General features: G+C 38.2%; 1 protein-coding gene across 4 annotated transcripts in view; it reads right to left on the reverse strand.

Annotated features, from left to right (window-relative positions):
• Positions 1–21,469, reverse strand: part of col4a2 (collagen, type IV, alpha 2) — a 122,931-nt gene that overhangs the window by 14,257 nt on the left and 87,205 nt on the right. For all 4 annotated transcript variants that reach the window (XM_031897040.1, XM_031897041.1, XM_002933017.3 and 1 more), the window contains exons 21-34: positions 20,195–20,287; positions 19,604–19,767; positions 16,840–16,912; positions 15,374–15,480; positions 12,867–13,050; positions 11,856–11,903; positions 9,977–10,051; positions 9,448–9,555; positions 7,051–7,272; positions 6,777–6,938; positions 5,346–5,516; positions 3,049–3,192; positions 2,115–2,237; positions 824–1,005 (exon numbers count right to left, since the gene is read on the reverse strand). In XM_031897040.1, coding sequence (XP_031752900.1) covers positions 824–1,005; positions 2,115–2,237; positions 3,049–3,192; positions 5,346–5,516; positions 6,777–6,938; positions 7,051–7,272; positions 9,448–9,555; positions 9,977–10,051; positions 11,856–11,903; positions 12,867–13,050; positions 15,374–15,480; positions 16,840–16,912; positions 19,604–19,767; positions 20,195–20,287 — 1,856 coding nt within the window. The remainder of the gene's footprint in view (positions 1–823; positions 1,006–2,114; positions 2,238–3,048; positions 3,193–5,345; positions 5,517–6,776; positions 6,939–7,050; positions 7,273–9,447; positions 9,556–9,976; positions 10,052–11,855; positions 11,904–12,866; positions 13,051–15,373; positions 15,481–16,839; positions 16,913–19,603; positions 19,768–20,194; positions 20,288–21,469) is intronic.

A 21,469-nucleotide genomic window follows, 5' to 3' on the forward strand; every position in this document is an offset into this window, starting at 1 on the left:
AGCGAATTTATGCCTAAAGATTTGTGTACCTGGTGTCACATCATCAGGCCTTAGAAAATTTGCAGCACCATTGCATTTGATTTGTGGCAAACTGCATGAGCAAGTGTACTTATTAAGTACGGCAACTGCGGGTGCATCTCCACCTTGTGGACAAGATTACACTGGAATGACATACAAAACTGTACTTTGTACTCTACACTCTCAGTAAGTAAATGACTCCTTATTTATTATGAACCCACACACATGCCCCAGGAGTGTGCAGAGGGCAGGATATCATTTCTGGTACTTGGAACTATACTTTTTTTCAGACTTTTGTATTTTTACATTTTTTGTTTTGCCTGACTTCATGGGCATAAAGAAAAGCTTTTGAACGTGTATTACACATCCTGATCTGCTAAACACTGTGCATTTTATCACAATATTAAACTATGAAAGAAAATGTAAATTTGTACATTTGAGAAACTTGCAGCATTCCTCTTTACACAGGAGATAATTATTAATAGAAACAGAAATCACCCTGGTTTTACCGCAATTATTTTGGAATTATGGTTTGTAACACAATAAAAATGCTAGGTTGAATTTGTAAAAATGTTTATGTATTTCTACCTAAGGAAAAGGAAGCCTTTGGTTCTTGCAAAGATGATAAATAGCTTCTCATTGTCATTTAAATCCCATCTATATGTCTCCACTTTACCAAATTCATTCATTTTATAATACCTAAATTCAACAACCAGGGTAACTGGGTGACCAACCAAGTCACAGCACACCACCCAAAACATGTGTTTGTCATATCATTATTTTTCCGATTGAATTATTAACATACTCTGGGACCAGTAAATCCTGGGAAGCCAATAATTCCGTCTGGACCAACTTCTCCTAGAATTCCTTGATTACCGATAACCCCAGGAGTACCAGTTTCTCCTTTATCTCCAAATTCAAAGCTTCGTAGTCCAGGCAAGCCAGGTAAGCCTAGCTGTCCTGGAGGTCCAGGCATACCTTTACTGCCTGCAAAATATAGAAAATCGTTTAAACATCATGCAATATATAATGTGAATGACGGACATGCAGTAGTTAGGCATTATATTATAGTTGCTGTTCTGCCCAGGCTATTTCCTTAACTCAGTGTCTTACACGTTTGGCAGCAATCCCCACATCCCACACAAGACAAAAGGGTACTTGCTTACAACTGCACTTTAACTCTCCTACACACACTACTGCACCTCCTCAGGATAAAAGCTCCCTTACTGGAAAACTATCATGGGTTGCTATGGCCACAATTTTGTATGGCCATTGTAGTTAAATATGTAATTTAACCAATTAAATAAGGAAGATGATTTATGTTCTGCACATAAAATTAGCCCGTGGGAAAGAAATAATTTTCTGAATTTTGCTTAACTGGACCGGTCACCTAGACATAAAAAGCTGTATAATAAAAATCATTTTCAAATTTAACATGAAATCCAACTTCCTTTTCTTATTAACACACCCATACCCATTTTAAAGGCATATAGAAATCCCAGCTGCCAATCATAGTGCCTCCCCCGCCTCTATGCCTTAGGCATAGAGACAGCCAGTTACTTTCACTTTCCAATCAGCACTTCGTAGATATCACTGCCACCCTCCTCACTTTCACCCTATTTCCTCACTGTCTTATTGAGCATGGGCATCAGGTCCACATAAACAAGATTTTAGCATGATGCAAAACTTTCCTTACTAAAATATCTCCTGCCTGCTTGCTGTGATTGTGTAATTTCAAGATTGAAGGAAACACGATTGAAATCATTTATATAGTGTAAGTCAAGTTTTTTATGCTTTACTAACCTGATAGAAAAGAATTTGTAATTATTTCTTAGGGTGGCAGGTCCCCTTTAAATTAGTTGTGGAATACCCTCCTATCTGCAAATATTTCCTCCATCTGGTAGTGTTGTTTGAACTGCTGTCTTCTTTGACAATTGCATTAAGGTGCAAGGGTCTGTGTGTATGGTGCTAATCCCTTTATAGAGTAACTCAATACATTTAAACTCAACACATTCAATCTATGCTTTTAGCGGACAATTCTGATATATTAGTACATGCACGTGAATGGAGTTGGAAATTATTTGCATGCTTATTACCTTTAAGTCCAGAAATTCCTTTAAAGCCCGAGACACCTTGATCTCCTGTTTCGCCTTTTGTCAAAAGCATCATTTCTGGCATTTTGGGGGGGTCTCCTGGTGGTCCTTGTTCCCCACGGTCACCTTATTATATGAAGAGTCAATATTAACATTCTAGAGTACACCTGTTAGCATACATGTCCATATGTTCTACTCATATGCCGCTGTGCTCCCTTTCAGGCTCAGCATATTGAACATGAACAGCCATGTGACTCAAAATGAAGCACATAAGTTGCAACTTTTGCACCATTGTTACATTATGGGTCTTTAGAACTCAATTTCCCCCGGAGTTATATTTTGTTAATTAAAACTTTACAAAGAGTAAAGTACAAGATTCTGTTTTGCTGGTAAAGTAATCTAATTTTGAATGTGGTAGGAAGAATTTCTTTGTTGTACAATCATCTAGGCATGAAACAATTTAAGAGATACTCAATATAAATATATGCTAGCTATAGTTGGCCATACACAGGCCGATTGTAGCTGCTGATATCAGTCCTTGGACCGATTCGGCAGCTTATCGGCCCGTGTAGGGGCAGCAACGACTGGCCTGCCCAACTGAAATCTGGCCTGAAATCAGCTAGATATCGATCGGGCAGATTAAAAATTCAGTTGGATCGGGGACCGCACCGGCTCGTTGATACGGTCCCCGAACCGACTGCGCTCTTAACAGTTGTTATAATTAGGCTAATTATAAACGACCGAATTAGCCTAAATTCCCCCGATATCGCCCACCCGTAGGTGGGGATATCGGGAGAAGATTTGCTCGCTTGGCAACCTCGCCAGACGAGCTGATCTTTACGTGTATGGCTACCTATGATGATGAAGCCCAAGATTATTGTGAAACTGCCGAGTGTAAGAACTCTAAAAGTCTGCCATTAGATTAAGCAAAAGATACCTTTTGTACCGGAAGTTCCATTTCCCCCTTTTACTCCTGGAAATCCTATATTGCCACTTGGTCCTTTGAGTCCTCTCCATGCAGGTCTCCCCTTCGCTCCTTTCATTCCCTGGAAGCCTTCCATGCCAGGGGAACCTTTGATGCCTGTTTTGCAGAAAAAATTACAGAGAGAATATAAAAATAAATCTGGTTTCAGTACAAAAATTTATAAAACACAATATTGTTTGTTTGTATTCCTAGTATGATACTAGGACCAGTTCAATGTTTTTGCCCATAGCTGTTCAGATAATTCATAAATCCTGAGGCCAAGAGCCTGCTGAGGCCTGGACTGTCTGCTTTCCTCCACCTATGTACAAAGAGCTCAGTGTGCCCCTGGCCTAACACCAGACCCTGCAATGGGTTTTCTTCTATTCATTTTCTTTTTTGCCAAAAATTCATTTAATTGTTTTCTAATAGTTCACCAGAAATAGCCTTAAAGGAGAATGCAAGTCAAAATTTAAAAAGCATACTGCCCAATAGTCCTCCTATTGCTTAGTAAAAACGCCACACTTTTGGCTCACCTAATCAAATATTTACTCAGTCACACTTACTTCACATTTTCTAGAACAGGCAGCCATCTCTAAAAAGGTATTCTCCCTTTCTTTCCCTCCTTGCTTCATTCTGCACGTGTTTCATTCCCTTCCCCCCCCTCCCCTCTGCCAGATCCGCTTCTGATTGGCTGGTGGGCATGTGTAGCTCAGAACAGGAGACAACATCAAGTTACACACATGCTCAGAGAGCTGGCAGCCTACAGGAAGGGGAGAGAGATTTCAGTGATGTCACTGGAGTCTTCACACTGCTGTAGGCTGCCAGCACCATTTCTCAGAGAAGCAAGCAGGGATCTGGGAATTTAGATATGCAGTAAGTACTTAAAAAGAATGCCTTTAGACTTACTTTTAATTTATATTAACTTTTTATTGTCCTTTAAGCTTTTTTTAGCCTTTCCCTGTGCCTGCACCCAGAATCTGAAATGCATACTTACACTTTCCAGCACTGAAATCAGTTCTGTGTGCCTGCTTGCAGTCAGATGCAGTGGCTTCAGGCAGGCACACAAGATGAGGGAATGATTCTCGACCTGCATTTATTGGCAGGCCGAGAATCAGCATTTACCAATTCTAGTACTATTCCTTTTATGAGTTGCCTGTAGTGCATATCTTTGGATTCATCAATACTGAATCTCATCTGGTACCTTGACACCTAGAACAGTAGTTTGTCCAGATTCTTCTGCAAAGGTGATACATGCTGGTAGGAAGATTGTTTTGCTCATAACTGGGTGTCACAGAAATACATAAGTACATTGCTTATGATGTCCTACCCAAATTTATTAATAAATAGATTAAATCAAACTGTATATAGAACCCCACAGCACACCACTTAAGAGCCAATTCATTTTATTGAATGTATCACTGACAACTATTCTCCACACACATTTATCCAATTCACTATCCATGAACAAAAAGCACCACCATGAGTAACTGACCTAAGTTTAGAAAGCAACCATTGATGTGGCAGTGAACCAAAACTTGGAAGAATCTAAGAGGACTTCACCGGCTGCAACAGCACTGCTGTGTTCATGAATGACACATGTTGAATAAGTCACATAACTAACTGCAAATAAAAGCCTTGCTGACTATAATGCCATAATCTAAGAACATCATTTAAATATAAGTGCTGGTGCATAGAAAAGCCCAGAGCCGCACCCCTTTGGGTGCATTCACTTGGTTTCAGTCATCATTAATTCCAGATAATTGTCCAGAGACCTCCAAATTACAGGAAGAACATCTCCCATAAGTCCAGTTTTAAGCAAATAATTGTAAGTTTTAACAGTGATTCCCTTTTTCTCTGTAAATATAAAACATTAGCTTGTACTTGATGGTAACTAAGCTGAATTAATCCATATTGGTGGCAAAACAATCCTATTTCATGCTTAAATAATTTTCAGCAGATTAAGGAATGATGATCCAAATTAAAATTGTGTCCACTGCAAATACCAAAAAAAAGTCACTCACATTTCAACTGGTGCAATAACTGCCTCTGCAGAGAATTATTGGAGGAATCAGTGAGAAGGATACAAAGTTTCAGGAACCTCACATTCCCTTTTTCAATGTAGCATTGAATGTAGCGGGGGGAATGCTACATTGAAAAAGGGAACGTGAGGTTCCCGAAACTTTGTATCCTTCTCACTGATTACTTCAGTAAATCTCTGCGGAGGCAGTTGTTGCACCAGTTGTATTTTTTCCTTTTATTTAGATACTTACCTTTCACACCAGGAAGTCCATGCATTCCAACCAAGCCAGGGATGCCTGGATTTCCATGTCTGCCCCTAACACCAATAAATCCTCCAACACCAAGTTCTCCAGGTAACCCTTTCATCCCAGCTGGACCTGGTGGCCCTTTCTCGCCTTCATCTCCTCTCTGTCCTGGAGGACCTATATTAAGCAATAAATTTGTTTTACTGCATATAACATTTTAGGCAAGGATGTGTTATCAGATATATATGTGGATTTGAAAGGGATTAGTGAGATAATAATGTGTAAGAGTAAAAGGAATACATACTAAATTGTAGTGTTTTTAATTAGAATTATTTATCTTTCAGTGTGACCCAATAATTGTGGTCAGTAAAGCTTGTTTCGTACGATATTCGGTGCATGTATGGCAAGTCGGCGAGTCGACTGATATCACAGGAGGCTTCTGATATCAGTCAACTCGCTGATCGGGCCAGTTAAAAGATTTTGATAGAAGGCGCCTGACCAAAATCTGCCTTCAGCGCTGAATCGGCAGAAGGAGGTAGAAATCCTATTGTTTCTACCTCCTTATCTGCCTGTTTCAGCCCTGAAGGTTAGTGGCGGATCTGACGATCTTTCATCAGATTGCAGATCGCCACGTGTGTGGCCACCTTAAATGTTTAGGCTTATAGTACATAGACATATCTTGTACACTAGCAACATTTTTAAAAGCTCCACAAAAGCACCTAGGATCACCCTCATAACGTAAGGATATTATAAGCCCCAAAGAGGTGGTTACCAAATAAAGGGACAATGTTGTTATGGTGCTGATATAGCTAAACACCAAGGATATATTACTGGTTATTAATTTCTTCTGATATTAGAAATACATAAATTGTATGTAGCTTTATGTGGTCATTGAATTTGTGTGGGATAAAGTTTTCCCTTTATACACATGGATAAACTGCCAGTAGATAAATGAAAAGTTAATGACAAAGAACAAGAGAAAACATAGACTTTATTTTTAAACTGGGGCACTTAAGTAGTGATTTATAAAAAAATCATTGATCATCACAAAGGATATAATCAAGGGATTAAGCACAAACAATGCAGAAATCTTTCATTTGATACATATAAGAATTTCAGTCTTTATTGAATTAACAGGAAAGAGATGGTAATTGTCACCAGTCTTCTATGGAATTTGACATCAAAAACCAATGTTTATTTTGGCTCACTTGGATTAAAGTCCCCAACCATGATAAATCTCAATATTGATGGATATTTATGAAATTGGTCCAACTAGATTATTAATTCAGTGGTTCAGTTTGATCAATTCCATCAAGGTACAAATTCTGTAAAATTTAAATGAGGTGTCCCTTAAAAAAACCCAAACCCAAAATAATAATAAGCAAAATGAAGACTTTAAAGATCCATACAGAAAAATTGATAGTGCCAAGCTCTAACCTGGAGGTCCCATTGAACCTTGGGGTCCTGGTGTGCCTGGGTTTCCGGGCATTCCTGGAAATCCAAATAATGCTGCAGGTCCTGGTATTCCAGGTACTCCTGGGGCCCCGGGAGAGCCTTTAATACCCTTGTTTCCAGGTGTTCCTGGTGTTCCAACTTTACCTGCATTACATATTTTGATTGTGATACTTCAGTAGAATATGACATACCGGTAATTCACAGTCACTGCTGTGGCACTCACAAAGAAGAAATATAAAGAAGTATATGTCAGTACCTTGTAGGCCAGGTATGCCTTGATCCCCTTGTGTTCCTTTAAGTCCTTGCAAGCCAGGCAGGCCAGTATTTCCTTGCTCCCCTGATGGAGCTCCTAAGCGATCACCTACACTTCCTTTTTCTCCTTGTACCCCTTTAAAGCCAGGTTTTCCTGACAAACCTGGTACCCCGGGTAGGCCAGGTAGTCCTGCATTACCTCTGTCTCCCCTTTGTCCAGAAAAACCTGCAGCAGAATAGGAATTGTCATCATTTCTGGAGAAAAGGACTAAATAGTTGCATTTGCAATTTTATATCATATAGAATAACATTTTTAGCCTGACACAGTTTTTGTCCTACTTCTTGTTACAGAGGGAATAGCCATGCATTGTGTTAAATAGACCAAATATTGCATTTCAAGTGCTTCCCCAGTGAATGCTTTATTAAGGGGGTTTTATAACTGTAGTACCTGCATATTTAAGTTACATTGTACCTTAAAGACAGAGAGGCAGGCTGGGTAAGAAGCCAGGAACAGGAAGTGAGAATACAACATGAAAAAGGAAGCAGAGGAAGAAATATGAATTGTATAATAAATATCTGGAATCGCCATCTTTGCATTATATACATGCTTGTTTGTAATTTTGAGGGAAATTATGTTCTCTAATTATATAGTTGCTCTGGATGACTGTATACTACAACCTTGCACTGAACTGGAGAGACCCCAATAACTGAAGCAATTAGAGTGAGTCTATAAAATATGCCCCTAGTATATTCAGTTGCAGGGCAGCAAAAATGTGCTAGTTGAGTGGGCAATTCTGGCAGGAAGCACATGGTTAACAGGCAGCTATTAGAAATGAAGCTGCTTTGCACTTAATGTGGATATAAGTGGCAGTAGAAGCATTTCTGCACTTAGCTAGATAGCAACTGTACTGGAGTTGTCTCAGCCTGTGAACATGTAAGCTTAGGTACTGAACAGGTGGCAGTGAGTTACCAAGGATTGTTTACAACAAAAATTAGGAAACATCATAAACTTGGAGAACATTGCAATACTGGAACTACTCTAATACTCACAGAGCTACTAGTGACTCTAGAAAACAAAGAACTGCTCTTACAGTGAAACAGGTTGCTCTGCCCTCAAGGCCAGGGTAGTAGTGACCAAGGCTAGCTTGAGAACAAAATCCATCCAAGTCAGGGGGCTGTAGGTGGGAATCTGCATACAGATTTTATTCTCTATCATTTGAATGACAAGAGAAAAATGCACGATAACAGGGAAAAGCCTATAAATTCTTAAAAATACAAATGTACTCAGAACTCAGAATAGTTCCTTTTTTGAACTATGGGGCCGATTTACTAATCCACGAACGGATCGAAAGCGTCCGAATGCGTTTTTTTCGTAATGATCGGTATTTTGCGATTTTTTCGCCGCCATCGCAACATTTTCGTAATTGTCACAACTTTTTCGTAGCCGAAAAAATCGGAAAGGTTTGCCCGCCGTTTACTAGCGCTCAATACGAAAAAGTCGCAACAATTCGCGCAAGATGAAAAAGTCGCAAAATGTTCGTTTCCAATCCGATTTTTTCCCATTCGGGATTCGGATTTGTGGATTAGTAAATCAGCCCCTAAGTGTTGTAACCCCCTAAAAATATGGATATTGGAAAATACACCTCCACCTTTATAATAACATTTTGTATGTTATACATTGTCCTATATTTCAACTTGTCTCAAAATAGAACTCTCTACATCAGTGATCCCCAACCAGTGGCTCAAAAGCAACATGTTGGTTACCACCCCCTTTGATGTTGCTCCGAGTGGCCTCAAAGTAGTTGCCCAATTTTACATTTTTGGCTTGGACAAAAGTATTGGAAACACAGAGACACAGTTTTACTTCAAGCAGAGCCTCCAACAGGCCAACAGTCCACATGGGGCTACCAACTAGCCAATCACAGTCCTTATTTGGCATCCCAAAGAACATTTTTCTAGAGCTCTTTACTCAGGTATGGTAATGCTTTCTGCAGATCTAATATATTGTTCTAGGCGGCACTAATGTGGCAAATCTATTGGCAGTAAAATGCCAAAATGACTTTCCTTCTCCTTTAAAATATCTTTAAGGTTAAAGGGAAAGAAAAAAATATACAAAACACAAAACCATGAACCTCCACTGTTATTACAGCTTGGATAAGTGATTAAGCAAAATTACTTGAGTAAATATACGGGTATAATCCTAAACCACAATTATCACTAATCTTTTATACTCATACTTTGAAAAAAAAAGGCCACTGCCAAAATATTTCACAGCACTTTATGTGTTCAGCCTTATTATTACAGAATAGAACCTTTACTTACAATGCTGTATATATGTACATATATAAATAGATATGCAAAAGTACAGGCACAAATATGACAATACACACATGTACAGTACCTGGTGGACCTGGCAAACTATCGGTTCCACGGTCTCCTTTGATGCCTTTTAATCCAAAAACGCCATCAAAACCATGTGGTCCGGGAAAACCTTTCTGGCCTCTTATACCTTCAGCAGGAGATATAAAGATCAAATATTTATTTGATTGATTAATAAATTGGTGGAAGCTGATGTAGTTTTGTAGGGTTGTGATCTGTTAAAATTAATTTTTGCCAGGTCTCCACGCTAAAAACCCCAAACACACTCCAATCGGCGGCAAACAAAAATCATATGGTAAAAAAAAAAAGTGGTTAGATATGAAGAAAGTCACAGCGAAAAAACACAAATTGACTTCAATGTGTTTCCCAAATATTTGTGTGAAACGAAACAGGACAGATTTATTCATCGCTAGTTAAAAGCAAAGGGTATATGGTTTGGTTCTTCATTAAAGCAAAATATATGTATGACTTTGCATGAGGTTAACAATATGAGTGTCTAAGGACATTTGGATAAATAAAAATTACAGCTAAAACAACAAAAAAAACCCTACCGTTATATCCTGGTAATCCTGGTGGCCCTGGGGCACCTGCTGGAGCAGGAGGTGCAATTAGTCTGCAGCCAGTCCCTACAAAAGAAATACATTCAGGTACATTATTTATACAGAACAAAATACGAAACAAGAAACATATTTTGCAATGCTTAAATAATATGTAAAATTTCTCTGAAAACAAAACATTAACCATTCACTGTGCTTATTTCTTTTATACATTGTAAGATATATTGGATTCTTATGCTCAGTTTTTAGACAGTCAAATTTCATTAGTTTGTAAATAAATTTTGGCTGCGACATAGGAGATTCAACAAATATTTAGTAGCAACCTTTATTCAGACAGTCCCCTAAGGTTTTGGCCTGATAAATGGGCCCTAATTTACATTTGGGAGGGGAAGTTGTTTCCTTATCCTGGTTTAAAGTATTTTACCAGCAGTTCAGTAACTGGCCAGTAGATAGTGTTCTATTCTATAAAATGGGAAGTCAACATGTGCTCTGTCTCTTTCTTGGGCTTCCACCTACCTGAAATATGGGTGCAGATAAGAGTCTGTGCGGGTGTAGGCCCAGTAGGTGAAAGCTAGTGTCAGTATAGTTATGTAACAGCTCACTCTTGGATCAGGTTAGCTAGTGAGCAGCCTGAGCCTTAGAAGAATTAGAGTCCAGGGTGTACCACCCTCAGAATAGGGATGCCAGTGTACAGACTTATATATTATAGATTACTTAAGTTAAACTTAAAGGACCTGATATTTGAGGTTGGACACTTCTGAGTTGACTAAATCCACTGCCGGACTATTGACTGCTGATGGGTAAAACACTGACTGTGTTCTTTGTATGTGAGTAACTGCTGAATATCTGTTCTATAGCCTTTCCTCCTGGGCATTGTGCTGTATTTCTGTAGACAAATAGTTATCAGTTGTTTTAAGAACCAATGAAACCCAATTTATTTGCTCAACTTCAGGGCTGTAGATCTGCGATACCCTGCTTTCAACAATATGCATGGGTCCATACCCAAAGATTAAGAGTAGCATGGTTTCAGTAAATGGTAGACAGTTTTGTGGATTAAAGAGCTTCCACCTTACATTATTATATATTAAGGTGTATTTCATGTTATTCTTCAACACTATTTCTGGTATATTACACCCCAGAACGTTAAGTTACATGTTTACGCTTCCTAAAGCCTTATTTCATTTTTCCCTAATGTACTGTTTCTTTAGCTACCGAGCCTACTGGAGTTCATAGTTTATTATCTGTTCTTCTCTTAGTAAAGTGGCTATATGTTCCTCACTTTTAATTGTCCATTTTGCTACAGTTCTCTCAGCTAAGCTGTCTATAACTACTTTTGTTCAGATTTCACCTCTTTCACTGTGTTCTTTGTTTTTTACCCATATCCCTTCTGGTTCATTGTGTTTCCTTCTGGTTCTAATTACCAGGCTCAGGCTTCCTATAGTCTATTACAAGGGAAACTGTATTAACTGCATCGCTCCCATATTTTTGGTCACAGAAATGTGTGCCTAATTGTAAAAAAGTACAATTAATATGCTTTAAGTTAATATTTTAACAACTTCAAGAATATGTCATAATGTTGGCACTATGCATTTAAAATACACAGTATTTGTAACAAGGCAATACATAACTGTAATATCAAAAGTTGCCCAATATATGACACCTTAAACTGGAGCAAGAACTTCCTATTCCTAACTACAACTAAATGTAAAACCAATCCTGAACCTTAATTTACAATCCAAAAATCTGCCTTTAGTTCCCAGACATCTGGGCTGCAGCTAGGGGTAACAAAACATACTCGTCAAAATATTCTGTAATTTGCATGGCAAAGCAGCTACTGTACACTTTGTATGTTATAGGGAGATACTCATAATACCTTCTTTCCCTATTTCATTTTCTTCATCAGTTTCTTGATAGCAGTCACCTGGAATGGTAAACAGGAATTGTTTAGGTAAAGTCAAATATTCTAAGCATTATTTCTATGTTACATTTTCAAACCCAGATGATGCAAGTAATGTAGAAAGAACCATAACTCTCTGGAGCTAAGGAAGGATATGCAGTTTTAATTCTCTTGGAGTTCTCAGTGGCAATGAAAAGGTCTGTAGTATCAGACAGCTGATATTTCTCTATGCACATTTTCAATTTCCCATATAGGCAGCTGAGGGCCACTCCCTAATGTTGCCACTCTATGCATGGCCCTCAAGTTCCTATGTGGCAAATACAGACCTGTTTAAAACATTTTATTTCAAGTGGAGGACTCTTTTAAATACAAAGTTTGCTTGATACTGTTCCTGCAAATTTCTCACTTGAATGCACATCAGTGCCATAGACAGCATATATTCCAAACAAATAATTGTTAAATAAATGTAGTTAATTTGATCAGAGTGCTGCAGTGATCTAGACCATCTGTGTGATACTAACTCCACACTGTAAGCATTTTTTAAATTGACTTTTCCACTTTGATATATAAGCAAATTGTAATCTAACTGTTGTTGCATTAATGGCACCAAAGGACAGTTTTGTAATCCCAATATTTAACTTACTTATCATACATCATTTCCTCCCATAACTAAATATACTGTGCATGTTAATATCTATTTGATTTCACTGTTTCCACAGCCATTCAAGAGAATAATTTCTTTTTAGAACCATTTTGTGTTTAACATATTGTACTTGCATATTGGCCATTATTCCCTTTTGCATGTGAACTAAAATTGCTTTGCTGTGGCCACAAAAGTGCGTTGTCTAGCGGCTGAGGTGGGTTTCAGGCAGGAATAGTCATATCAGTGAAGTGATAAAAAGTGTCCTAATTTTTAAATTGCATTCATTTTATATTGGACCTCATGACATTTTTGCAGTCAACAGATCTCTTCATTGCTATCAATACCTTGGGGGCCTGAAAGTCCAGGAACTCCTGGAAATCCGCTCACTCCTCTGTTTCCTGGCTCTCCCCGCAGCCCTTTTGAACCTGGAAATCCTGGTCCAGGAAAGCCCGTCTCACCTCGAGCACCAGCATTACCAGGGAGTCCTGGAAACCCATGAGAACCTGGGAGTCCTTTTATACCATCTCCCTGCACCAAAAACATAATAATGTGTTAGTTGATTTTGAAAATGGTCCAAAATGTTTAAAGGGAACTATGGTAAAAAGGAAAAATTTTTATATAAGCTTCAGATATCATAAATATACAACTTTCTAAATATGATCAATTAAAAATTCAATGCCATTTCCAAAATAATAAAGTTACTGTTATCTCCCTCTCACTATTGATGAGCGAAGTTTTTTGGCTGGCACAAATTTCTGTGTTTCGCCATTGCTGGATTTTTTGTGAAACGGGTGTGAAAATTCACAGTGGAAAAATTTGTGGCGCAACAAAAAAACGCGGGTCATTTTCAATGGGTCATTTTCAACGTTCAAACGTGTAAATTATTCAACGGTTCACACATCTTTTTAAAGATTCGCAAATTTTTCGGCAGAGCGAAACGGGATTGATTCGCTCATCACTACCTCTCACCAATTTGTTTCTTTTAATTCTCTCTTGTAGGAGTCCGAGTCAGATTTTGATAGTTAGGTCTAGAGTGCAGTATTAGTGTCTATATAAATATACTGTATATTAATTGTATAGACTGTTTAACAGTCTTTCAGAAAAATCTGTGTTTAGAGAAAACATTATACAGTATTTAGTCAAGTTTAATTACTAAAAGAATGTTACTTAGCTAATGGTAAACAATTGTCCAGAATCATGTACAATACATATGGGGACTATTATTTACAGTAGATCCCATAGAAACCAATCTGAATGTATTTTAAATGTACTAGACTGATTAAAGGAAATGACTGCTTGGCATGAATTTGCTGTGCTGCTGCAAACATTGCCCTTGCATTTCTCCCCCAAAAATGTGTGCCCCAGAGCAAATATATAGAGCGCAAATTAGCCTAATTATTAGTGCTGCTACAGTCATGAACATTTATTAGGCAAAGGAGGTGAGAAATACACATTGTAAGTGAAGTATACATAACACTGCAGGTGGTGTATACAAATGTTTCTGGAAGGTTTAAGGCGGGAAAACGGAAGTAGCAGTGGGGGGGTGCAACCAAGCAGTTGCTCTGTGAGGAGTGGAGGAGTCGGCCAGGAATATATGGAGACACAAGAGAAGAGATGTAGTGAGGAGCAGAGGAATGGAGGGCTTTGAAGGTTAGGAGAAGGAGTTTGTAAGATATTCTTTGTTTAATGGGAAGCCATTAAAGAGATTTGAGTCTCAGTTTCAACTGTTAATGAAGGGGTCTATACAGATGATATTTAAAGCCAAATGAACGGATAAGATCTCCCACAGCGTGTAGAGGGAGAAGAACAATGGCCCAAGTACAGAGCCTTGGGGTACCCCCACATTAAGTGGAACTGGAGATGAAATTTTGTTAGCATAAGAGACAATGAAGGATATATATATATATATTTATTTACTTTTGTACCAGAACTATTTTCCTTCAACTTCCATAGACTTCATAAAAAAACAATGCATTGGATAAATGAAACACCAAAAATCTGACCACATCAAGTGATCTCTACTTCCTGCTACTTTTCCTTCAGCTTTAATAGCATTCCAAAACCATTCTGTTTGTAAGAATTCTTTCATAGTAACCAATAGCAGTTAGTAAATTAATGTTAATTTATGATCTGACCTCATCAGTATAAGTAGACCCACAAATTATTAGGTACATTTTCAGTCTAACTGAAATTAAATTAGAACATTTTCTCTCACAACCAATATACGCTAGTCACTAACATATCTTCAGGAGAAGCCATTTTGTCTGTTTTGCTTATTCCACAAAACACCTTAGGTAGCCAATAAATATTATTATTAACATTTATTTATAAAGCGCCAACATATTCCGCAGCGCTGTACAATAAGTGGGTTTCATACATTGGACATACAGAGTAACATATAAAGCAATCAATAACCAATACAAGAGGTGAAGAGGGCCCTGCCCAAAAGAGCTTACAATCTACAAGGAGAAAGGATTGAGACACAAGGTGTGGGAATGGGCATGACAACGTTGTGAGAGGTGTGGCACAGGGTATTGCTTTTAGCAGCACACTGAGGTTATTTTAAACAAGATTAGGGTAAGCTTCTCTAAATAAATGCGTTTTTAGAGATCTCTTGAAGGCAGAGAGATTGGGAGAAAGTCTGACAGTTTGTGGGAGCGAATTGCAGAGAAGGGGGGCAGCCCTTGCAAAGTCTTGAATGCGAGCGTGTGAGGAGGGAATGAGAGAGGAGTTGAGGAGCAGGTCAGTAGAGGAGCGTAACAAGCAGGTTGGATGGTACCTAGAGATGAGTTCAGAGATGTAGGGTGGGGCAGAGTTATGAACTGCTTTAAATATGGTAGATATTACTTACAGAAGGGCCTGGAAAGCCAGGACTACCATCTCTACCATTTCTTCCAGGGTATCCATCACGCCCAGGAACACCAGGAAAACCAGAGTCTCCTTGTGCTCCCTTGGAACCTTTACAATGAAAAAAAAATAGATAAGCCAAAGTTTAATATCATTATATTGTTATACATAGAGGATTCTATGGGGCACATTTACTAATCCACGAACAGTCCGAAGGTGTCCGAATGCGTTTTTTTTCGTAATGATCGGTATTTTGCGATTTTTTCGCAAATTGTCGCAACTTTTTCGTAGCCATTCCGACTGTTTTGCAAAATGTCGCGGCTTTTTCGTAGCGTTATGACTTGCGCGAATTGTCGCGACTTTTTCGTAGCCTTCGCGCAGAGTGCGAAAGTTTCGGATTCATTCAAGCTTCAGTATCGTGACTTTTCTTGGGCCAGGTTGGAGCTGCAGAGTGCCATTGAGTCCTATGGGAGGCTTCCAAAATCATGCTAAGTCTGAAAGTTTTGCCCGCAGTTTACGAGCGCTCAATACGAAAAGGTCGCGACAAGATATGAGCAAATCGTAATGGCTACAAAAAAGTCGCGACTTTTCGCGCAAGTCGTAATGGTTCCGAAAAAGTTGCGACAATTTACGAAAAGTCGGAAAGGCGACGAAAAAAATCGCAAAAAATACGAAAAAGTCGCAAAATGTTCGTTTTCCAATCGGAATTTTTCCAATTCGGATTTGTGGGTTAGTAAATCAGCCCTTAGTGTGTATAAATTTACCATGGATCCTCACTGCAAAAACACAGACATTCACAAAATGGCACCAATATTTTATGGCTTGCATATTATGTAATTGCTTTCTATGTGCCAGTTCTGCCAGTAACTTCTACAAAATTAAGACTTTAGGGTATCTATCAAACCTAGAATAAGAAGGTAAACTGATATATGTCCCAGTGCTGGCAATCTCAGCTGAGTTAACAGAAATTTTTAGAGAACATTATGCCTACAGCTTGTAAGCCAGTCTCTCCATCGAGGGCAGTTTCTTTTACACTCTCTTTAATGCTTACATAATAGGTGCACACACAGTCTACATCCATTTAGGGAGCGGTAAACAGCTCATGATTCATTTGACTGAAAGACTTCAGTTTGGTTAGAAAATGTAGTGTTTCATTAAACATTTTATATTGTTTGCTTCATTGTTCTATGCATTAGAGCTTTTTAAAACACAATAGAATAGCAAAACATAAGTAAATGGAAAACTTCATGAAGAAGAGAACAAAATAAAATGCATGCCACTAAGAAATGCAGGTATCTGCAAACATGACAGTTGTATACATTTCTACATTGACTCCACTGAATAACAAATGGAATGCAATATTTTTTTGTTGAAATGTTATATACTAAACATGAACATCACTTATGTTTTATTAGTAAAATATATATTATCCATAATATATATATATAACAATATTATACAAATATATACCTTTTTCTGTAGCAAATACTTTATCACCCTTCTCTCCAGCAGGACCAGGAAACCCAGCAGGACCAGCTAAACCCTGTAAATAGCAAAGTGTGTGTCAGTATTTTATTTACCTGAGGAGCGGGGATGTCCATCATACCACTCTCTAGCTGATGGTGAACTTTAACTATTATGCATCTATTATTATCCATTATGCAATGACAGCCATAGATAATGAGGTAATATGGAAGATGTATTTCAACAGCTGGATGCATGTATGTTCTATATCTATTTGATTACACTGATCTGTTCTTTAACACTGGAGCTCCCCTTTATGTCATGTAGCATCAGCTACAAACCAACATAAGCAAAACCTTCTTAGATTAGAATGCGCTTCACCCAGTTATCGCTTGGTATATACACTGGATAAAGCATCTCTGGGCATGATATGTTGTAGACCAATCCAGCATATCCAGAAGCCCACCTAAAAGCACGGACAGGCTAGAGTTTGACACTACTAGGCAAAGGTGTGTATTTATTAACATTGGGACAAACATTATCGTTGAAGTTGCCCATAGCAACAAATTAGCAATTAGATTTGAATGCTCACCTACAAGTTAGAAAACAAAAGCAAAGATCTAATTGTTTTCTATGGGCATCACCACCATTGATGTTTGTCTTCAACGTAAATAAATATGCCTCAAAATGTAATCTGATTCCTGAGGATGGTACTGTTTATTATGCACATTAGATAATTCAAAAACAACCAAACTGATGAGCCATATTGCTTAATAAATGACCAGCAGAGGGATTTCACTATATTTAGTATTTTATAGGGATACAGTGAATCTCAGATACAGTTAAAATTCAGGCGAATCCCAGCATTTCGTTTCGGCCTAATCCTATATGCCTGGTGGACCCAATATATAAGATTTTAAGACACTTCAGCTCATATGCATATACTAATGTGAGCTCAGATTCTGTTTAGAATTCAGTGGATTCATTGTGGGATTCTTTGCATCCATAGTATTTTGTTTAATTTCTATGACTAGGGCAGAGATTATTTATATATATATATATATACAGTGGAGGAAATAATTATTTGACCCCTCACTGATTTTGTAAGTTTGTCCAATGACAAAGAAATGAAAAGTCTCAGAACAGTATCATTTCAATGGTAGGTTTATTTTAACAGTGGCAGATAGCACATCAAAAGGAAAATCGAAAAATTACTTTAAATAAAAGATAGCAACTGATTTGCATTTCATTGAGTGAAATAAGTTTTTGAACCCTCTAACAAAAAAAGACTTAATACTTAGTGGAAAAACCCTTGTTTGCAAGCACAGAGGTCAAACGTTTCTGGTAATTGATGACCAAGTTTGCGCACATTTTAGGAGGAATGTTGGTCCACTCCTCTTTGCAGATCATCTCTAAATCCCTAAGGTTTCGAGGCTGTCTCTGTGCAACTCTGAGCTTGAGCTCCCTCCATAGGTTTTCTATTGGATTAAGGTCCGGAGACTGACTAGGCCACTCCATGACCTTAATGTGCTTCTTCTTGAGCCACTCCTTTGTTGCCTTTGCTGTATGTTTTGGGTCATTGTCGTGCTGGAACACCCATCCACGACCCATTTTCAGTTTCCTGGCAGAGGGAAGGAGGTTGTCGTTCAGGATTTCACGATACATGGCTCTGTCCATTTTCCCGTTAATGCGAATAAGTTGTCCTGTGCCCTTAGCAGAAAAACACCCCCAAAGTAAAATGTTTCCACCCCCATGCTTGACGGTGGGGACGGTGTTTTGGGGGTCATAGGCAGCATTTTTCTTCCTCTAAACACAGCGAGTTGAGTTAATGCCAAAGAGCTCTATTTTGGTCTCATCAGACCACAGCACCTTCTCCCAGTCACTCACAGAATCATTCAGGTGTTCATTGGCAAACTTCAGACGGGCCTGCACATGTGCCTTCTTGAGCAGGGGGACCTTGCGAGCCCTGCAGGATTTTAATCCATTGCGGTGTAATGTGTTTCCAATGGTTTTCTTGGTGACTGTGGTCCCTGCTAATTTGAGGTCATTAACTAACTCCTCCCGTGTAGTTCTAGGATGCTTTTTCACCTTTCTCAGAATCATTGACACCCCACGAGGTGAGATCTTGCGTGGAGCCCCAGAGCGAGGTCGATTGATGGTCATTTTGTGCTCCTTCCATTTTCGAACAATCGCACCAACAGTTGTCACCTTCTCTCCCAGCTTCTTGCTAATGGTTTTGTAGCCCATTCCAGCCTTGTGCAGGTCTACAATTTTGTCTCTGACATCCTTGGACAGCTCTTTGGTCTTTCCCATGTTGGAGAGTTTGGAGTCTGCTTGATTGATTGATTCTGTGGACAGGTGTCTTTTATACAGGTGACTAGTTAAGACAGGTGTCCTTAATGAGGTTGACTAATTGAGTAGAAGTGTCTAACCACTCTGTGGGAGCCAGAACTCTTAATGGTTGGTAGGGGCTCAAAAACTTATTTCACTCAATGAAATGCAAATCAGTTGCTATCTTTTATTTAAAGTTATTTTTTCGATTTTCCTTTTGATGTGCTATCTGCCACTGTTAAAATAAACCTACCATTGAAATGATACTGTTCTGAGACTTTTCATTTCTTTGTCATTGGACAAACTTACAAAATCAGTGAGGGGTCAAATAATTATTTCCTCCACTGTGTATATATATATATATATATATATATATATATATATATATAAATAGAGTTAGTTACCCAGCAGTATAATTTTAAAATATCAAATTCCTCACCACTGTGCCTGGTGCTCCTGGAAGCCCTTGTACTCCTCTATCTCCTGCTTCTCCCTTTCTGCCTGCGTGACCCTGAAAACCTGGAAAACCAACTGGACCAGGCTCTCCAGCAGGGCCTCTGCCAGCTTCATCTCCTTCATAGCATCTGCATTCCCCTTGTTCACCTGAAACGATTTGACAAAGAAGACACAGGTCAATGCAATGGAGAGTTAAACCATTATATTTTAAAATATTCTTCAGGGACTGAATTTCCTGTTCTACAGCCTCAGCCCCCTTAGCCTGCCCTGTCATTGCAATGAGTAGTAGTTTGAAAAATCTATGTGGCTTGCTCCCCTATGGGGGCCTGGAGTCTCTGGTGGGGGGGCTCAGTGAAGGGCACTTTTTGCTTTCCTAGATACTCTAGAAAGTTCAACTTGAAGGTACATTACTTGTTAAACACTTTATACACAGCCATATTGCTTTCCTTTATAACCACATTATTCATATATAACAAGTTACAACAGCAGATTTTTTGTTGAATATGAAAATGGGCCCATTTAAATTGCTGTATAATATCTATATATACATACATACTTTTTCTAAATGCCTTACCTTTGATTCCCCTTAAACCTCGAGAACCAGGAGCTCCTCTTTGTCCATCCCTTCCAGGAAACCCGGGTAATCCCTTCATCCCAATGCGTCCACCTACAGAATAAGTATAACAACACAGAGACTAACATTTGTTTAAAATATTAATGCATCATATATACCCTAAATATATTAGCGATATTAATAATTATATATATTTTTTTCTTCAGCTGATTTTATTATTTATTATTTTTGCTATAGAAATATGTATTTGCTAAATTCTGCATTCTGTTATTCCTTACTTGATTTAATAGAACCATTGGCAGGATATTAAAGTCAGGTTGAATATGTGGCTTTTCTCTGCAACAATTTTTTTAGCTGTACAAGCCAAACGTGGCCAGTTGCACTTATTAATGACAACTGCTTGACCTGTGGGAATTATTGCTTAGCACTATTCAGCCTTTTAGAGATATTCGGATGCTGTTCATTAGTAATAAAAAAAATGCTGTTGTTTCAACAGTTTTAGTTAGTTGCAACTTCTAAATAAATCACAGAATACTATACACTATATATATATATATATATATATATATATATATATATATAAAGGACAATGCATGCTTCTTTCATTGCAATTATCTGTTATGCAGAACTGCTTTTTTTGTCTGTCCGGAAAGCACCTAGAGGTTATTTACATAATACATGTAACCCTCAAGGGAAATTTATAATAAAAGACAATTATGTTCATAGACAATTGTTAATTGTCTCAGTACAGTTCCAGTATTATAATGTATGACCTTGTGATATTTTAACAGATCTTTTATTGATTTTATTCACATATCTGACAATTTGCTGTTTATTTTCTTTCTCTGAAACACAAAACCCTCTCATTTGTGATCCCACACAAAGCCATTTCAAACATTTTAAGGCTAAATATGTGTTCTAGCATAGAGCTATCTGACTTACCACTGTAGCTTAGGGAAGGTACTACCACCTAAATAAAGTGTAAACATAGCATTGGCTGCTGGTACAGACTGGGAGCTTGGTGTTGCCAGATGACAATGCTGGCATTAAAGGAATATTTAATTAATATGTTGATGTGTTTAGTGTTATAGTCTTGCCAGTGGTTTCCCCAGAGACTGCAGGCAGAGAGGAAAGCTGCTAAGCATTGTTAGAGGTGTTTTAATTGTGTTAGAAATATTAAGTCTAACCACTCAAACCTTAATATAGATGCAAGCCTAGATTTATTAAAATGTTATCTTTTTTCTGATAGTACTCTTTTCTTCATCTTCTATTCTG

Source organism: Xenopus tropicalis, chromosome 2 (genome assembly GCF_000004195.4).
Source record: "Xenopus tropicalis strain Nigerian chromosome 2, UCB_Xtro_10.0, whole genome shotgun sequence".
Lineage (NCBI taxonomy): Eukaryota > Metazoa > Chordata > Amphibia > Anura > Pipidae > Xenopus > Xenopus tropicalis.